Raw genomic sequence first — 19111 nt, 5'->3', positions numbered from 1 at the left:
ATTTATCTAACAATATTAAATGTTATTCTAAAAATCTATATAAATAGTAATATCTCGATATATAACGTTGTACTTACTTAATGTGTAAATTTTTTTTTATACTTTAAGTTTATTTGAATGGTAGCTTCAGAAAATCTAATTATAAATATATATATATATATATATATATTTATATTTATATAAAATTAGATTTCTTCTTCGTTTTGTTTAAGTCAAGTCTTGTGTTGGAGTTGAGCAGTTCTTTCCGGTTGTCCGCCGTTTATACGTTGGGTTCATATTAACAGACCTGTCCCGTCTCTCTCATTTTGCACGGTATTTCTTCTCCTCGCAACCAGCTGCGACACTAACGTATTTCTGGGGTTATACTCCTCCCATTTTTGTCATCGATTCTATTCTCTTCGTCCTTTTTTAAAAAAAATAAAAATTGATATGGAGTTGATCTCCAAGACAATAACTTGAAACAGAAGACACCATATATATTCCTTCTGGTTTTGGTTAAGGGAAGATATCTGTACAGATCAGAAAGATGGCAGGGGGAGGAGAGGGAACAACTTTGGAGGACACCCCAACGTGGGTTGTGGCTGTTGTCTGCAGTGTCATCGTCCTCATCTCTCTCGTTGTCGAAAGAACCCTCCACTGCGTTGGCAAGGCATGCGCGCATAGATATTTTCATTTATCTTATAGTTCTCATCACCTTGTATGTACGTGTAGACCGATCTTTACTCTTCAAATTGATGTTTTTATTTTTATTTTTATTTTTGCAGTGTCTCAAGAAAAATAACCAGAAGCCTCTCTTTGAAGCATTACAGAAGATCAAAGAAGGTCACGCCCATATCTTCATTCCTCGATCTCTTTCTCTCTACACAAATATGCACTTTTTTAGTAGGTTTTGGGGAGTTTTTTTTTTTTTTTTACCATATATCTGATGGTATTTTGAAGGTGAATTAATGCAGAGTTGATGCTGTTGGGTTTTATATCACTGCTGCTGACAGTGTTCCAAGATCGGATTGCCAAGATTTGTATTTCTGAGGTGTTGGCAAATAAGTGGTTACCCTGTAAGAAAGAAAAAGATGATCCTTCTTCTTCTTCTTCTTCCACTGCCCATTTTCAAACCTTCTTCAAATATCCTAGCTTTGTTCTTCCGGGGACTGCCCGCCGTCTCCTTGACAAGGCCTCTGGTTCCGCTGAGAGCTGTGCCAAGGTGGTACCTCCACTCATTCTTTCCTTAATTTGTTCTTCCCACTCTTAGGTGCTTATGTGAAAATGGCATGGATAAACATCTTTAAAATTATTATCTTTAAAAATATTATCTTTAATTTAGTTAATTACATGTACTTGATAAATAAACGTTTACTTACTTCTTAAAAGTCTATTTATTCCTCTCTTCTTCTTGGTTCTGCTTGGACACTAAGAATTCTCAGATGAAAATTTTGAGTTTTAAGATTAAATATTAAAATATTATATTTTAATATTATTATTGTATTGGGATTTGAAAAAACTAAGAAAAAGTTAAATTGTTTATTATATTTTGTATGGAGATTTGAAAAAGTTGTAATGATGAGATGAGAATTTTTCAATGCACCAATTCAGTTCTTATTCGTTAATTTGAGCTGATCTTCTTCTTAAAAAAAAAACCCCAAATGATTTATTTGACATATATTCATTAATTAAACACCTAGAATTCTAGATATAGGAATATTAAAATAAATCATGTCGAAGCTTTCAGATTAGAATTATAAGCATAATTACTAGATCAACTAGAAAGGAGCATTAGTTTGAAAGTTTACATCTATGGGCACCTAATTAAATGACTTGACCTTGACTAAGAATGAGTCAAACAATTCACAACTCTTATGCTTCGTTTGGTTTGATTATGCAATGAAATAAAAATTAAAAATTGAATAAAATATTATTAAAATATTATTTTTTAATATTATTTTTGTTTTGAAATTTAAAAAAATTAAATTATTTATTATATTTTATATAAAAATTTAAAAAAATTTATAAAGATTAGATGACATCATCTACCAAATTAACCAAACAAGACTTTAGTTCAATCTGATTTTGAAACTCAAAGCATCATCTGATTGGATTGGTCTGTTTACTCCCTACACTTCAACTCTCTCTCATTTCAGAAATAATACAAGATTTCATGTTTTCTATCAATGATCTGGAAACTAGGCGCAGTTAAAGCATGTAATAAGCCGCAGTTTGCTAGCTGAGGTTTGCTGGCATGAATCTTTAATGTCCCTCGCTCTTGGGTGACACCAGAGCAATAGTTCATTTGTAAAGGAGATCCGACATCTGACGTACACACCATTTCTAAAAAGGAGAGAATTTTCACTTTGCTTGCATTTTGTTTATACTCTTCCCTAAGAGGGAGATAACAAGCACTTGGATAAATTGATCTTAGCTTCTTATTCTGTTATAATATAACAAAATAATTAAATTTATTTATTCTTATCAGTTTAAATTTGTAGAATAAATGATAATTTATTAATATAATATTAGAGTCGAGTTCTGAAGAGTCTTTACTGTACTCTTCATGACCAGAAAATTAAACATTTCAGGTATTGAATGGGAGTCTGCCGAGGAGTGTTTTTGGATTTGATATCATAAACTCTGTATAAACATGGCACACTTTGAACCAATTATAGGAAAAAGTAAATCCTCGTGGCCACTAGGATTTCAGATTGTAATTACCCAGGACTCTGTTTGGATGCCACCAACGAGGACATGCCAGAGAGAACAGGCATGACCTGCTTCCCAAATAACCTCAGATATTCACATGGAAGAATTTCTGGAGTTTATATTCCAAAGCTCCAAAAATAACTTGGGTCCTTTATCATGTATTGTTACTACAAGTAATGTACCCTCGTCTTATGGGAATTGGGATATAACTCGTAGTTCCAGAGTAATATGCTTTCCCGTCATTGGTGACTGCAAAAGAATTGCAGAGGATTCAATTTCATGTCCCTTTTAAAAGCTATGGGAAGTTGATTGGTGTCCCACTGTTCCCTCTGGCTAGCAGTTTCCCTCCTTTTCTTCTTCTCCTCCTCCTTTTTTTCCGTCTTTCTAATTGCCTACACGCCAATGTCAGCCACAAAAATGATATTTTTACTCTGTACAGGAAGAAAAGTACCATATATTATCCTTTTCAGGCATGCCCTCGAGGTCCCATTTTGTTAACCATGGTTGGACACCTATTTTGAACTGAAATATCTTATTCGTTTCTGCTTTTCTTTACATCGTTTTTCCAGGGAAAGGTCCCAATGTTATCTCTTGAAGCGCTTCATCACCTTCACATATTTATCTTTGTGTTAGCTGTTGTTCATGTGACTTTCAGTGCTCTAACCATCCTTTTCGGAGGAGCAAAGGTAAGTTTTCCCTATTCTTGTTCTCTTCTCTCTAATTTCGCTTCATAACCTAGAGTTTCTATTCTAAAATCTTATTGTCAATTGTTCTGTTTTACGTTTTCGATGGCATAGATACGTCAATGGAAACAGTGGGAGGAATATGATTCAGAAAGCGGTAATGCTCATTAAAAGCTAATATCGACAGACTCTCCCCTGTTATTTTCAATCGGGTTAAGACTTTCGGATTGTTCCTTATTAATGTCATTTATTCAAATCCTGGGTCATAGAAAAATTTATCCCTCATCTGAACTCTTTTGGGCTGAATAACGCAGAAATAAGTCTGCCGAAATTCTTCACTATAGATGGACTAAAACGAAAGTTTACCCTGAAATGTTTGGATTTTCTTCAATATCCAACAGCTAGTTGCCTCTGTTTACAATTTTTTTTCTCATGAAAATACTGTGCGTGCAGTTCTGAAAACAAAATTTACGCATGTTCGAAATCATGATTTTATCCGGAGACACTATCGGGTTTTTGGCAAGGATTCAGCTTTGCTAGGATGGGCGGTAAGCTTTCGAATCCTTCATTATCAAGTGAAGACTAATACCGATTGTTATCACAACTTCTAAGAAAGCGATTGGTCAATGTGATTGCGAGGATACTCGAAGATAATTAGTACTTATGAACTGTTTCTCAAGATGTAACACTGTCAGTTCTCCGCCTTGCTTTGAAGTGTCTCTTTTCTTCCAGAATGTTGAACTTTCGTTGCTGAAATTTATGTGAAATTACAGAATGTTCAGACAAACCACTTCCCAGTTAAATTTGTTTGATAAGAGTTGGCTTACTGTAGGATTTACAACTTCGGAATGTTTCTTGTTTTATCCATATTCCTAATAGAAAATTAACTTATTTTTTCAAAAATGTGTATCAGAATTTTTTTTTTTATGTTCCTTCATGCCAGACTCCACCTAATCTGTTTCCCTTTCCCTTTTTCTTTTTTTTTTCCCTGAACACAAGTTTCACTTAAATATTAACTACCCTGCAATACATAGGGAAAGGCAAGTTTCACTGCACAAGTAATGATTATAAAGCTGAACTTGAAATGATTCTTTTTTAAGACTTGAGTTTCTCAATGGAACTGCCGATAATCTTTCTTGTGCTGTTTACATGATGGTAATGATCTAGAATACATACTTCAGTTCTAATATTTAAATACTTAAGTTACATAAATGTAGAAACTCAAACCTTTCAGTTTGTGCGCCTGACTTGTGTGATGCATCAAAAACTGGGCAGTAAATAAAATGCACTATTGTTTTCTTCTTTTTCCTGCCATTACTAACAACTGATTTCCTTTTCAATGTCCTCATCAATTTCAGCACTCATTTTTCAAGCAATTTTATGGGTCTGTGACCAAAACAGAATATGTGACAATGCGACTAGGCTTTATTATGGTAAGTGATATAAAGCTCATTATTTATCCCCTTTTTCCTTAACTCTATGATACTCTTCCGGAGTTCTTATATATATATATATGTGTATACACTTATATGTACATATATATTGTAGGCTCATTGCAGGGGAAGCCCACAGTTCAATTTCTACAAGTACATGATACGTGTCTTTGAAGCTGATTTCAAAAAAGTTGTTGGAATAAGGTTAGTTGCGACAAGGAAAGACAGGCAAAGTGCATAGTTTCATTAGTTTCTTTTCTATGTTTAGTTTTACTGTTCCTTATGTGGAGTACATCTTATAAGGGTAACCAATACAGAAGTGTTGTCATGGATGGTTCTGCCCTAGGCTCCACTTCCTTTTTTTGCAAAGATTCTGTGGAAGCTTGAAACCATGTATTCTGCTTGTTTTTTTTTTTTGTTTTTTTCATGAGTCCTTTTATCATGCATGTGCTATCTCTCCTTGAAAGTAGTAACTCCTAATATGATACCTCGTAGTGTCTAACTAATTTTCTAACTTCATCAATTGCAGTTGGTATCTTTGGTTTTTTGTTGTCATCTTCTTGTTGCTGAACGTTTCTGGTAAGTGCTCTCTCTCTCTCTCTCTCTCTCTCTCTCTCTCTCTCTCTCTCTCTAGATGACTGCAGCATTTTTGTTATTGACAGTATAATTGGTTTTGGGCACATCGTGTGATATATGGCCTCGGGCAATAGCAATACTAAGAAACACACTTTTCTAGCTAGAACTTGAATTTTATGGTGAACTATAAGTCAAAATTCTTATTTCATAGTTCATACTGAACTGACTATGGAACAGTATATGACATGCTTATTCTCACTCATAGTATGGTCCTATCACTGGCTTGGAAAGTGGAGTGCAAATTTTAGAGGTAGATGTTTGTTATCATCCTTTTTTGTTGTACACATTTCTCTGGCACACATTGCTCTATCATATTATTAGTTACAAGAATTCCTGGATTGGTGTTCTGAGTTTAAAAGATTCTAATGAACATAAGGCCATGGTCCTGCATCTCTATTCTAAGCTCTTCTACATCAAGATCATCACTTCCAAAGCATCACATGCTCTGATTTTTCTTGCAGGTTGGCATACATATTTTTGGATTGCATTCATTCCCTTCATTGTAAGTTGTCCATCTTAGTTTTCCTTTCAAATCTCCCTTAATTTATGCACTTTGATTAATCACAACGTGTGAAAACTAGACCATAATGACCATTTGGGTTTTTATTTTTAAAAATTATAGGCGGAAAGGAAGGTCCAGCAAAGTTTCTATTCACACTTCTCCTTGCTTGAATTTAACCTTTTTTTTTTAAGAGACGAAGATCACCTGTCCATTAGTGACCCCCTCCCAATTTTATTAAAACCCCTCACTTATGGTGGAGGAATGCCGTTATAACAAAAACATCACGACCAACAAATAAAAAAGCCACAAACATCAACCAACGCCACTAACATCTAACATATGGAATACCCAACATATCCGTATGTAAAAGACCTTTAAACCTTCCTGACATCCCCAGAAAAATCCAAAGACCCACCACTAGCACCAAGTTTAGCCAAAAAAATCAGCTACCATATTAGCCTCTCTAAACACAAATTGAAACTGAACATTAAGCTCACTAACAAGATCTTGAGCTTCCTCCCAAAAATCCCAAAGATACCAATAATTACAAACACCTGATACAAACCATCCCACTATCACACTAGAATCCGACTCCACCACAAAATTCCTCAAGCCAAGTTGCTTGCACATCCGAAGACCATCAAGTACTGCTCGATATTCCGAAATAGTATTAATGGCATGACCATAACAATGAGCAAAACCACCCAAAGCACGACCATGGTTATCTCTAACAATGCCCCCTCCACCTGACAACCCAGAATTACCAGAAGAACCCCTGTCAACATTTAGTTTCACTATCCCAGCCTCCGGCAACGCCTACGCAATATATTGTGGCGTTCTACCCACCACATCCACCAAAGGGCAATTTAAATCCGTCAAAACTGAAACATCATGTGGGCCCAATTTTTTAAACTTACGCACCATACCCGAAGATTCTAAAATAAAACCTTTTACCATTCGAATAACATTCTTCCAATTAAAATTCAACCCCTCCATACAAGCCGCACAACGAGATCTCCAAAGTGCCCAAGAAATAAAAATAGGAATGACACCACGTAACCAACGCACCTGTGAAGACTACAAAGCACAACGCCACCCAATATTCATCAACCCAGTCCAAATCTGCGTGGAAGGCAAATGAATCCCAAAAATCGCTGCAAAATAATCCCAAACCTTCCTTGGCCCCTCCCCCTCACAAAGAATATGATCCACAGACTCCACTTGGGAAGAAAGACAACATTTCAAAACAATTGGGATTCCAAGATTCTTAATTACGTCATCCACCGGTATAGCACTAAGACGTGCACTCCAACATAAGAAAGACATCTTCTTTGGTACATAAGCTTGCCATAACCATTTCTTCCAACAACAAATGATACCATGAGCTCTAACGATATTCCAAGCTGATTTAGTAGTAAAAACACCATCTATAGAATGTTTCCATACCAACAAATCAGAGCCTTTGCAATTTGTTTCCATACCAACAAATCAGAGCCCTCGAATTTAACCTTTTGATGTCCACTAGCTTGCATGACAGATTGTGTCAGAAGCCTCACACTGTTCAAATGCTCACAGTCTTCTATGTTGAGGGTGCCTTTAACAATCTTCCTTTCAGGGTCAAAGTGTAGACACAGATGTATCTGTTTTTTTCAATTCTATTGACCATGGTTTAGTTGTTACTAATGAGTGCGTGATTCATGAAAATTGCCACATTCACTGCTCAGATCATCAGATTACATGTTCATCTAGTAAAATTCCCAGAGAACATTTGAGGATAAGGACCTTAACATTTTAGTGATTTCTTTTCACAGCTTCTTCTGGCTGTTGGCACCAAGTTGGAGCATGTGATTTGCCAGTTGGCCCAGGAGGTTGCAGAGAAACATGTGGCAATTGAAGGGGAGTTGGTAGTTAAACCTTCAGATAACCACTTCTGGTTCCATAGGCCCAAGCTTGTTCTGTTATTGATTCATATCATCATGTTTCAGAATGCTTTTGAACTGGCATTTTTCTTTTGGATATGGGTAAAAAACATAACTCAACGCTCATTACCTACTTGCGAAAACCCATAAAATTTGAAACGTGAACTACAGATGGATCTTATCTCATGATCTATTGCAGGTTCAATATAATTTTGACTCCTGCATAATGGAAAAAATGGGTTTTGTCATCCCGAGACTGGTGATAGGGTATGCAAAACAATGATTTACATATGTTCTATTCTTGGAACCATCTCTCTATATTGAGGCACAAGATCTTATGATTTAGCTCGATGCCAATTTGAGTTCTCAGGGCATTCATTCAGTTCATCTGCAGCTACAGCACCCTACCACTCTACGCAATTGTCACACAGGTTGGATCATCATTGAAAACTTGCCCTCCTGTTTCAACATCTTTATATTAGAATTCTTGGCTAATGAAAGTTGTTGTTGTTATGGTTCCCTGAAACGTAGATGGGAAGTTCATTCAAAAAGGAAATATTTGCAGAAGACGTACATGAAGGAATAATTGGCTGGCATAAACATGCCAAAAAGACCACAGGTTTGAGAAAGGCTGCCAATGGCACTAGGCTTAACGGCTCTACCACTACTCATGGATCTAACCACGAGGTTGGCAAAGAGACTACTACTGATTTAACAGTTGAGTCGACAGAATCTGGAATGGAAGAAGGCAATGGCAATGCAGGAGAGATTGAACATGCGAATGTCTCCCATGAACACAAATGAATTGAGGCCCTATAGTCGTTCGAACCTCTTACTGAAGTTAGAGTTTACTGTTTTCAAAATTTACTGAATACATGTATAAAGCTCATTGGCAGTCAATAAGAACAGCAATTGAAAGAAATATCTTCCAAGAATACACAAATATGTAATATTTCTGGCAAAAAAAAAAAAAACAAATTGCCATCCAAGTTTTGGTTTGCTGTCAATACAGTATGTTGTTTAGTCAATTATCATAGGATCTTTCAGATTATATTTACTATGAGTGAAAGGCCTCCCCTAAAACCCATCACCCGTCTAACGAATCAGTTTAGAAAGCACAAGAAAAAGATCCAATTCCCCCTCCAACAAATTGGCGTTGCAAGTTGCACCTCAATACTTGCAACCTCAAACTATTAAAACCGACATATTGATTTTATAAGTGAAACTAAGCGATTTTACACAATCTTCAAGGTAAGATATTGATGGGAGTATGTGTATTACTACTTTTTTGTTATTTGGGTATAAAATGTCAGTTTTTATATATGGTCACAAGGTTTGGCGGATGATGCCAACCAAGTATTGGCGGATGTTATTTCAAGGACTCCGTCGACACCTCATGAGAAATCAAAATCTTTTAAGTTCCGAGAAGAGTATGGTCACAAGGTTGAAACTTAAAAGAATTGACGGAGAAGAGTATGGTCACAAGGTTGAAACTTAAAAGAATTGACGAAGAACACCACCAAGAGTGGAGCCTACTGCTTAATTTGACTCATAATGAGATAGAAATTAGACACATAAATTAGACACATAAAGTAGACATTATAACATTTAAAATTACCACTTCATGTGTTGTAGACTTCGGATAGTCTCTCCAACTAGAGTTCGGATAGAAACTCTAGATCCAAAATCCAAATTTTTTTAACTTGTTCAAAATGCCAATTGCATGTTAATTAGAAATTGAAAAATGTGTTATTTTTCCTTAACTTTTTTATTGGGACAAAAAAGGTATTCTACTCCTAAAATCAATCTATGATATTGGTTTGTGAATCAAACAAGTTTTATTGTGACCTAAATTCCACCCACGAACTGAGTGCGTTCACTCGGTAGAAGTTCTGGAATTGGGGCAACATGTCTAAGACAAGCTGAGAACACTTCACATTAACACGGAGATCATTTAAATAAATCTATAATTTACCAAGTCTTTTATATTACCACATGTAGATAATAACTTTGTAATACAAAAAATCTTGGAACAGGGCAAGCCATATCTCCCCCGCTATATTATAAGCTTCTCTGGTAGTTACAAAGCGATTTGGGTTTGTTTTCCTACTTCCCATCACCATGCTTTTTTGATGGTCAGAGTTATGCCAGCAAATGGTCATAGTTCCTCTCACAACTTCTTCACCATAAACCACATGACGTTTCTTTCACAAAATTTTACCAGTCGCTCATTTGTTTCTGGATTTTGGAATTTCGAGAAGAACTGCCACCCTTGTCTTTGTAGCTGTTTCTGGAGGCAAGACTCTTTCGTCCTCCACGCACTGATGCTATGACACGCCGATTCTGCTTTCTCAAACGCTTCGTCAATTCAGCATCATTAATATTCATAGTCTGGTTCTCTTCCTCCTGGAGGTTAAAAAATTACTGTAATGCCTCATATATCACCAATAGCTTCTAATACATAATAGATATGTTTTAAACATCTCAGATAAACAATAGCTTTAAATTTACAAAAATTTGGACGCAAAGTGCAGCCCCTAATATGAATTTTCAATTCTTAATTGCTACACATCATACATATTTAAATTTTTTTAAAATTTTTATTTTTTTATTTTTTATTCCTGCTAAACTAATTGAGTTCTACTTACCATTCATACACCACATACTTGTTATGGAAAAAAAGGAAAAAAAAAAAAAAAAAGATGCGTGGTGTATTGGATGCTAAGTTGAATTATTCTTCTTAATGTTTTTTCTTTACAGTTGTCTTAACTGTAAGTACGATTTATGTATCACATCCACAGTATCAACAATGGAAGAGGATGAACGATGGATGAGTGCTAACATGGTCCAAGTATTTTTATTCTAATCAATTAGTTTTCCTATTACACGAGCTCTTAAAGTACCCAAACTCCAATGATTGAAAGTAAAAGGAGAAGAATCAGCAGTGACAGTAACTAAAAAGCAAAATCATGAAGAATTAGGTGCTAGTGGTGTATTTTTGTTTTAATTGGAGGAACCATATCTAAACACATCGATATTAACAGGGACTATCACATGGATGATATATCTGCAACATCATGATTGAGACTGTACTCCAGCATCTTAAAAAGAAAACATTTACTTATACTCCAAACTTCACAGCATTTGCATCCACAGAATCAGAAACAAAAGAATGACAGCATACCTTGTCACTCGCATCTGGACATTCAGGTACGCTGGTTTGACTTTGACCTGTTTCAGAATTTTCTTGGTTCTCCTCTACTCTGGCTTCTTCATCACAGTGAATTGTCTGCTCTTGCTGAATTATGTTACGTGTCAGCAATTACAATGTTCAATGCCCAAAAAAAAAAAAAGCATGATATTGAAGAATACTAATAGAGAGAGAGAGAGAGAGAGAGAGAGAGAGAGAGAGAGAGAGAGAGAGAGAGAGAGAGAGAGAGAGAGAGAGTTCAGGCCAAGCCCAGATATTATAAGATTCTATGTTACAACTCAACTTTTCACAGCTCAATCAGTAAATATTGTTCCAACTATCCTATAACAAACAGAAGAACGTTAAATTTAGTTCATTCTATGCAAATTCATAGGTTGTGGCAATTTGCATTAACGGTGCTTTCTCTCCAAGCAACACTTTTACCTTAACGACTCAAACCCTAGTGAATCTTTTGAGTTAGAAGCATAAATTGCCATACTAGAGTGAAACATGAATAACATAACTGCTAAAAAAAGAAGAATATATTTGCTCCACCTCTTTTAAAAAAAAAAAATACCTGATCTAACAAGTGCAGAGAATCAACACCATTGATATAAGATTTATTTAACTCAGAGTCAGAATTGTGTCCATCATCCTCACTTTCTTCATCGCCTGAATCCGCATCCTTTTCAATCCCTCCTTCAATGAACTATATAAAATAGAAATATATTCAAGACCATTGATAGAGAATAATATGTTAGAAATATATATTTCAAAATATGCTTATAATGAGCCAGGTACACCCCAAGCCAGGAAATAGGAATAGTCCTAAAAAATTATAAAGAGCCTACCACATGTCCAAATTTGTGGAGCAAGCAGAAAACAACATCCATGAAAGGAAGAACTTTAGGATTCTATAAACCTGTTATATCAGACACATCCTCTACAAGGAAGGCATCTGTACCCTGGATGAAAAGCTTTGAAGAAAGAGTACAAAGTAATATATCTATATATATATATATTGATAAGTAGAGTACAAAGTAATATATGATGACACCAGATTTGTCTAGTTCAAGAATGAACTGACATCCACATGCAGAAAGATTTTGGCTACATCCATAAACTCTTAGGATTTTTTTTTTTTTTTTAACAGCAATATTTTGGAGGAAGAAGAATGAAGAGAAAATTGCTGAGTGTTTGGTCCTAAAAGTTAGTATTAAATGAACATCTTTATGAAAGGAGTGCCACTTAAACAAGGACACAAATATAAGTGCGGGCAAGACAAGGGTAAAAGAAAAAATGTGTGCAACCATGAAAAGAGTTAGAACCCTCTCTCTCTCTCTCTCTCTCTCTCTCTCTCTCTCTCTCTCTCTCTCTCTCTCTCTCTCTCTCTCTCTCTCTCTCTCTCTCTCACAGACACACACACACACACACAATAAAACACATTTCAGCATACCTTCTCAATGTCTTCTTGATCCTTTCTAGTAAATCCACTAGCTGCAAGTTCCTTGTCTAGAAAACCAACACCTTTTGCTATTGAAGAAAAGCGAGGCCTGCCACTTTCATCTGTGTCTACCTCTGAACCATCATTTTCATCTGGGCTTTCTTCAAAAGATAGGTTGAACCTACAAGACAAAAAAAGAATGATCAGGCATACATAACTTTTAAAAGAATAATTAAGAAATTAGCACATATCCTAAGCTTGAAGTTAGTTTGCATATATAAAATGTAAACTACACTGTTTAAATAAACATGGAATTTCTAGTGATTTCGAACTACATATTCTCAAAATTCTCATTCAGCTCTCTTAAGGTTTAAGGTAAAAATTTTGGTCTTTCTTCAAGAAGGTATTGCACCATGTCTTCATATCTTCTTTGAATTTTTTTTTATAGGTAATAAAATTGAAATAAATGGCAACAAAGTCTGATATTTTTATATTTATACTTTCTGAGGTTTCTGTGGGACTACTTTTGCACAGTGTGTTCCCTATTTTCCTCTTTGAAAGAATTTATTTCTTGATTGAGGGCTGAGGTATACAACCTCTGAGAAATACTCCTGACATTAAAACGTGCTAAATGAGAACACACTTCTTACTTTGTGCATTAATAGTTTGGTATTGACGTCATCAATTTTTTCTTCTTAGTGATCCTCCATTCTTACAAGTATAACAGAAGAAAGTTTAATCCCCCCTCCCCCACTAAGGAGTTCAGTATTCCAACCTCTTAAAACCAAAGCCCTACTCCACACAACTGATCAACAGATTATCACTTCAATACCATACAAATAATCAGTTAGATATAATATATTAGAGTTACTTATCAAAAAATATAAGATATAATTCCTATGCCCCTTCTTGCAATGGTACCATAATTCCTATGCCCATTCCCTTGTCTGCTCTCTTTACTTTCTAAAAGCACTATTACCATTTATACAGGCATATTGGTCCATACCACAATAGCAATGGATGACATGATTATTGATGGCATAGCTAGGTTATTTAAAAGCAAAGACTGAAGTTAAATATTAGTCTAGTTTGATTAATGGTAAGGTTGCTTGTCAGTAAAAGGGTATGTCAATATTTCTCATACAGAGACATTTAATTAAATGACAGACTATGAAGCTTCCATCAAGAGATAGTAACGGACTTAGAAAATATAGGGTTTTCTCCTTTATTTAATTTCAGCTGGACAACAAGAAACAACAAATGTTGTTATATCCCTTAAATTGCCACACATTTCATAAGCATTCACGCAGGCAAAAAGCAAACCCCAAACAGCTTAATAAGAATTAGACTTCCAAGATACACACTGACCTCTTTCTAAAAAACTTGAAGATGCATTCAACATCACGATCAAAGTACCTGAAAGATGAGAACATATTGAGATACGAAAGAACTTCATCCGGCATCCAAATCACGAATATCAAATATAACAATTAGATATTATAAAAAGCAAAGGATCAGATATAAAATCAATCAGACGAAAGCATGACACAGTATCAGAATAGATGGCATTTCTTACATCTGCGCATTACGATGGTCTACAGATACCATTTGTGGAAAATCAATCATGGTGACCTTCTCATCATCATCTATCTACACCGCATACAAAATGAGAAATAATTAATAGTTCACCAGTAAACTGAATGAGAAAGCTGATAAGACATTTTCCACAAAAAGAATCATATCAATCCAATGAGGGAGTTGATACCCATGTGTGACCACTTGGTCATTGGGAATATGGAGACCCAATATAAGGTTAATAGTAAGAATACAATTCTTAAGATGCAAACAGAGTGCCTTAATTGCATACCATAATATTGAATTCGTTGAAGTCACAGTGAATGAGGCCATGTTCTGCCATACGAACCACAAGACCAATGATCCTTTCAAAAACCATATCTGGATTTTGCACTTGCTTGACCTGGACACTGCATTAAATACAAATAACTGATAATTAGAACTATTTTATTTACCTATCAAAAAAAAGAAAAAGTACTATTGCATTGCTCAATGAAATTCCATTGGTGTTTTTCTAGTAATTCCAAAGCATATAGGCAAACAGAAGAAATCAAAGGAAAAAAGAAGGGAGGAAGGTTAAGGAACCAGAAAAGGACATGTCAAACAAAGAGGAACTCGTTGTAAAATTATTTTGTGATTGGTAAACAAGATTTTATTGATCAAAAGAATAGGCAAAAGCCCAAGTATACAGGACATATACAAGAGTAACGCCTATGCATGCTCAGTCTCATTGTAAAATTTTTTTGATAAGAAAATATGGACGTGCTCAGTCTCATTGTAAAATTACCATCGGTTCTTATATTTCTTATCTCATTTATTGACTGTTTTCTTTTTCTAGTTGATTGAGAAGTGGTGGCAAGGATAGGCTTTGTTGGGCTCTCTCAAAGTGTGATGTGTTTAAAGTAAAATCTTTTAACCATGTTCTATATCCCCATGATGGTAACACTTTTCCATGGAAGAATATTTAGGAACAAGGCACCTAAGAGAGTAGCTTTCTTTGTTTGGACAGTTGCTTTAGGAAAGATTCTTACTATAAATAACTTGAGAAAGAAGAGCATTGTAGTGATGGACTGGTGTGGCATGTGTAGGAGTGAAGAAATGATAGATCATCTATTTTGCATTGTGAGGTAACTCTTTGGAATGCAATACTCAGTTTGTTCAGTTTAGATTGAACATGCCTCATAGAATGATCGAGCTTTTGGCATGTTGGAAAGAAAGGTTTAGTTTTACTTAGAAAGAAGCATGGTGGAAAATGATCCCGGGTTGCTTATTGTGATATACATGGAGAGAAAGAAAAGACCAGTGCTTCGAGGACAAGGGGAAGACAAACTGGCCCATAGGGTTTCTTTTTGAAAGCCTTGTATCATGGATGATTGCTCATTTGGGGTGTTTCTTTTCCTAATCTTCGGGACTTTATTATTTTTTTCTTCTTCTTTCTATCATGTATACACCCTTTGTGCTTGGAAAACATCCTTTTTGATTAATTAGTTTTACTTTAAGAAAAATAAAATCAGATTCTAAGGTCAAAATACTATTTGTGCCACAGATGTACTATCAATTCATATTAGACACCATAAAAAACCTTTTTACATCTTTCCTTTCATTTCAGATTCATGGACTAGGGTTTTTATTTCTCCCAAAGTGATGTAATACATTTTTTTATATAAATTCAATACAAATTGAGAGATGAACTGGGAAAGCAATGAGTAAAATAAACAAGAAACACTCACAGAGGGTAACCTTGGACGAGTGACATAATCACACAATGCCTATTACAGTCCACAGCACGTGGAACAGGAAAACTGTGTTCTTCCAAAGCCTAATTGAGCAGAACACAAGGGTCAAGTCAACATCTACTAATGTCACAATAAATCGGTTAAAAAAAAGTAACACGTGTGAAAAAATAAAAATAGCATAGAACCTTCATAAAAGCAAACTCTTTGAGAGCGGCAAGCCGAGATAGATACAGCCAATTATAACTAGTACGATGCCTCAAATAGTCACGCTTAGATTTAACAGCTCTAAAAGAAACTCTACCGAGTCTGTGCAACTTCATTGCTAGGACTGTACCATCTTCACTGGCAACCTCAAAGATATCTTGAAGAAAACAAACGCACCCATTTAAGAATGTCATCAAGAAATGCTAACATATTCTAGAAAAGGTAACGCATTGCGAGGCAAGAAAAGATACCAGACTCTTTTCCAACCCCAATTTGACGACCAACAGCCACAAAAACTCCTCGGTTAAGCAGGGTCTTAATAGCAAGAAAATCATAACCAAGGTAGGTGAGCCGAAACCCATCATCTAGATGCACATAAGAGACAGTCAAATCAAGCATAAAAAATATGAGGTGTTCCATCAAAATTAAAGAGTATACTCAAGCGCAGCAAACTCACATTTGGAGGAGTCATGATGCAAGAGCTTATGCTTTAGCAAATTCTTCAAGACTTTGTAAGCACCCCCGTGTCTGCATCATGCCAGGATTCATATACTATCAAAACAATACATAATACTTGAAGCATAGAAAGTATTGCTAGTTAAGGAATTGAGAATAGAAATCCAGAGAGCGAGTAGGTGAGATAGATATGTCATATATAGCTGGAAAATAAAGTATAAGTAACGAGAAAAAAAATATATCATACTTTTTTTTCTAATTGGTAAACAAAATTTGATTGAGCTTACAATAGACAAAGGCCCGAGTATGAGAAAAAGAAGATCATACTTGAGAGAGGCTATGCGGGCCACGAGTTCTGTAGGCACAATTTCATGCTGAAACCAAATGATAGTAAGGTTTCAAAACATAAGAAAAAAAGAAAAAGAAAATCGAATTGCAATCCACACTGATAAATAAGAAATCGACTAATGTAAATAAGTACATTGCGCATTCCCATTTCGACCGCAGTGAGAACTCTGAAATCATCCTTAGAGAGATATCTCAAGGCGTTCACGTCCAGCTTCATTGCGACGCTACTGTGGAAGAGAACCGCCGCCGCCGCCCAAATATGATATGCGCTGAAACCTAAGGATTGATTCACCACGAGGTTGATTCAAGTATAGTGAACCAGAGCCTGAGATCAGGCCAGAGATGGAAAACGGGGCGAATCCTCAGGGTCAAGGACCGACTGTTCAAGGACTTTATTACAAGCGGTAGCGGCAAGGAAGTTGAAGAGAGGGAGAGGGACACAAGGGTGCGTAGGTTATAGGGTTTTGTAAAAATAATAATAATAATAATAATAAATAAAAATAGAAAATAGAATTGGTGACGTTATGGAGTCATGTACCTTGTATTCTCAAACGCACATGACAACAGGTTTGGCCTGTGCTCGATCCGTATCCTTCTCCATGTCAATTACATATTATTATTATTATTATTATAACTATTATTATGTTTGTATGATTATTCATCCTCCATTACTAATTTATATTAATTTTTTTCTTATTTTGTTACATATAAATTGCACTACTAATTATTATTTATATATATATATATATATGAAATGCTAGTCTGAATCAAATATATAGATCCAATCGGAATAAAAAAAAAAAAAAAAGATTGAAATACACGGCACAATCAAAATATTAAAATAGAAAAAATATTTCTAAGCATAGGTGTTTAAGTTCATACAATTTACGATGGATTTGAATCGTAAGATATGAGAAAAATAAATTAAATAAATAAATATTATACTATTATTTTAATTAATAAATAAATAATCTAACGTGGAAATATCTCATAAATGAAACGGCAAAAGAAAAATACGTGATTTTAGCTTTACCTTTACCTAAACTAATAATAATGCTCTCATATAAAAAATGATAAACAAACCGCTACATCCTATCGATAAAATTGGCGGATGCATTTCTTTTTTATTAATGATTAAAAGAGTAATTATTAGTAAATTTTTATATTTAAAAAATATTTTTTAAAAAGATTACAAATGCATTGCTCGGTCTATTCGTTGGAACCATCAGTTCCAGTAGCATGATCCTACAGCTATAGTATATGAATAATTGAATTTTGTCTACATTATATTCTTGTTTAACGTCTTTATTATTATTATTATATTTACGTGCTGTTATTTTAAAATAGAGCAATACTTTAATTATTTTCTTTAAAAGAAAATCGATCTAATATTTGATATATAGTATTACTTTAACATAATAGAGTAATTATATATACAGTTTTAATATATGCAAGCATTATGCGTTTATTTTTAAAAAAGTGAGATACATCATTAAAAAAGTAAACTTCTTTCATATATATTTTAGAGTTGTCTACTTCTTTTTTTATCAAAAATAGTGTGTGCGAGACTTGTACAGTCTACTATTTTATAAATCATTTCACAATATGAAGAATTCATATTAAAATTTTGTAGGGTAGGGTACTAAACATTTTGGCAAATTGGATAGTCATATAATTTTTTAATAACTATATTCCAAGCATTGACATCACACATCATCTACTTAATATAATTTAATTTGTAAAATAAATTTCAAATTTTGAATCTTACAAATCAAATTATGTCATTGGATTATGTGTAGTGTTTAAGACTTAGAATACCATTTCTCATAATGTCAAAAAATAAAAATAACAAGAATATCATTTTTCATAATTTGTAGTATGATGCTGTTACCCAGCCATTTGAATTTACTGTTCAGATGGATCGCTTGACTTGGCAATGCCACGTATGTCATATTGAAAAAAAAGAACATAAAATCATTTTTTTTATTATCATCAATATTTATTTGTTATCATAATCGTAGAATGATTGATCACCAACTACAAGCGACTATCTTATTAAAAATTAAAAAAAACTACAAGCGATTGTTAAATCTCTTAATAAACTACCAAAATGCACATTCAGTCCATTACCAAACAATAATGCTAAGAGAAGTTTCGATCAATCTCCCTTGTTTTCAAAATCATAGTTTCATTTTTATTTTGTTGTGCCAAAAATATATAACATCCCGTAGTTGATGGACTTTGTTTTATAGTCTTTGTTATTAATATAAAATCAGAACGAAACATAGATTTGA

General features: G+C 34.5%; 2 protein-coding genes across 3 annotated transcripts; one reads left to right on the top strand and one right to left on the bottom strand.

The window, feature by feature from the left end:
* Positions 1 to 217: 217 nt before the first annotated feature.
* On the top strand, positions 218 to 8880 carry LOC122278915 (MLO-like protein 1). The gene is made up of 14 exons (XM_043089127.1): positions 218 to 649; positions 765 to 822; positions 954 to 1201; positions 3261 to 3377; positions 3489 to 3531; positions 3828 to 3922; positions 4733 to 4807; positions 4923 to 5011; positions 5337 to 5386; positions 5905 to 5945; positions 7757 to 7966; positions 8064 to 8131; positions 8235 to 8295; positions 8396 to 8880. The coding sequence occupies exons 1-14, from the start codon at positions 527 to 529 to the stop codon at positions 8666 to 8668; spliced, it is 1551 nt and encodes a 516-aa protein (XP_042945061.1). The 5' UTR covers positions 218 to 526; the 3' UTR covers positions 8669 to 8880.
* Positions 8881 to 9817: 937 nt separating this feature from the next.
* LOC122278925 (serine/threonine-protein kinase rio2) lies at positions 9818 to 17265 on the bottom strand. 2 transcript variants are annotated; one of them, XM_043089135.1, is made up of 13 exons: positions 16951 to 17265; positions 16797 to 16843; positions 16471 to 16541; positions 16265 to 16378; positions 15995 to 16170; positions 15804 to 15892; positions 14366 to 14483; positions 14075 to 14148; positions 13867 to 13914; positions 12511 to 12679; positions 11632 to 11763; positions 11049 to 11162; positions 9818 to 10270 (listed from the first exon to the last, which is right to left on the bottom strand). In XM_043089135.1, the coding sequence occupies exons 1-13, from the start codon at positions 17032 to 17034 to the stop codon at positions 10082 to 10084; spliced, it is 1425 nt and encodes a 474-aa protein (XP_042945069.1). In that variant the 5' UTR covers positions 17035 to 17265; the 3' UTR covers positions 9818 to 10081. The 2 variants fall into 2 exon arrangements, with proteins under 2 accessions (XP_042945069.1, XP_042945078.1); XM_043089144.1 differs by lacking the exon at positions 16951 to 17265 and having other exon boundaries at positions 16757 to 16827.
* Positions 17266 to 19111: the final 1846 nt, after the last annotated feature.

The sequence above is a fragment of the Carya illinoinensis genome, chromosome 1, assembly GCF_018687715.1.
Source record: "Carya illinoinensis cultivar Pawnee chromosome 1, C.illinoinensisPawnee_v1, whole genome shotgun sequence".
In the NCBI taxonomy this organism is placed as follows: Eukaryota; Viridiplantae; Streptophyta; class Magnoliopsida; order Fagales; family Juglandaceae; genus Carya; species Carya illinoinensis.
Note: the sequence above shows the minus strand (reverse complement) of the source record. Positions and strands in the feature narration are given on the sequence as shown.

Excerpts from the sequence above, each read along its gene's own strand:
- LOC122278915 (XM_043089127.1), top strand. The coding sequence starts at position 527 with ATGGCAGGGGGAGGAGAGGGAACAACTTTGGAGGACACCCCAACGTGG. Across the intron at positions 5,012-5,336 it reads AAAAAAGTTGTTGGAATAAG|TTGGTATCTTTGGTTTTTTG; the intron begins GTTAGTTGCGAC and ends CATCAATTGCAG. Across the intron at positions 8,132-8,234 it reads ATCCCGAGACTGGTGATAGG|GGCATTCATTCAGTTCATCT; the intron begins GTATGCAAAACA and ends TTGAGTTCTCAG.
- LOC122278925 (XM_043089135.1), bottom strand. The coding sequence starts at position 17,034 with ATGAAGCTGGACGTGAACGCCTTGAGATATCTCTCTAAGGATGATTTC. Across the intron at positions 16,171-16,264 it reads TGGGGTTGGAAAAGAGTCTG|ATATCTTTGAGGTTGCCAGT; the intron begins GTATCTTTTCTT and ends GTTTTCTTCAAG. Across the intron at positions 13,915-14,074 it reads GACCATCGTAATGCGCAGAT|GTACTTTGATCGTGATGTTG; the intron begins GTAAGAAATGCC and ends CTCATCTTTCAG.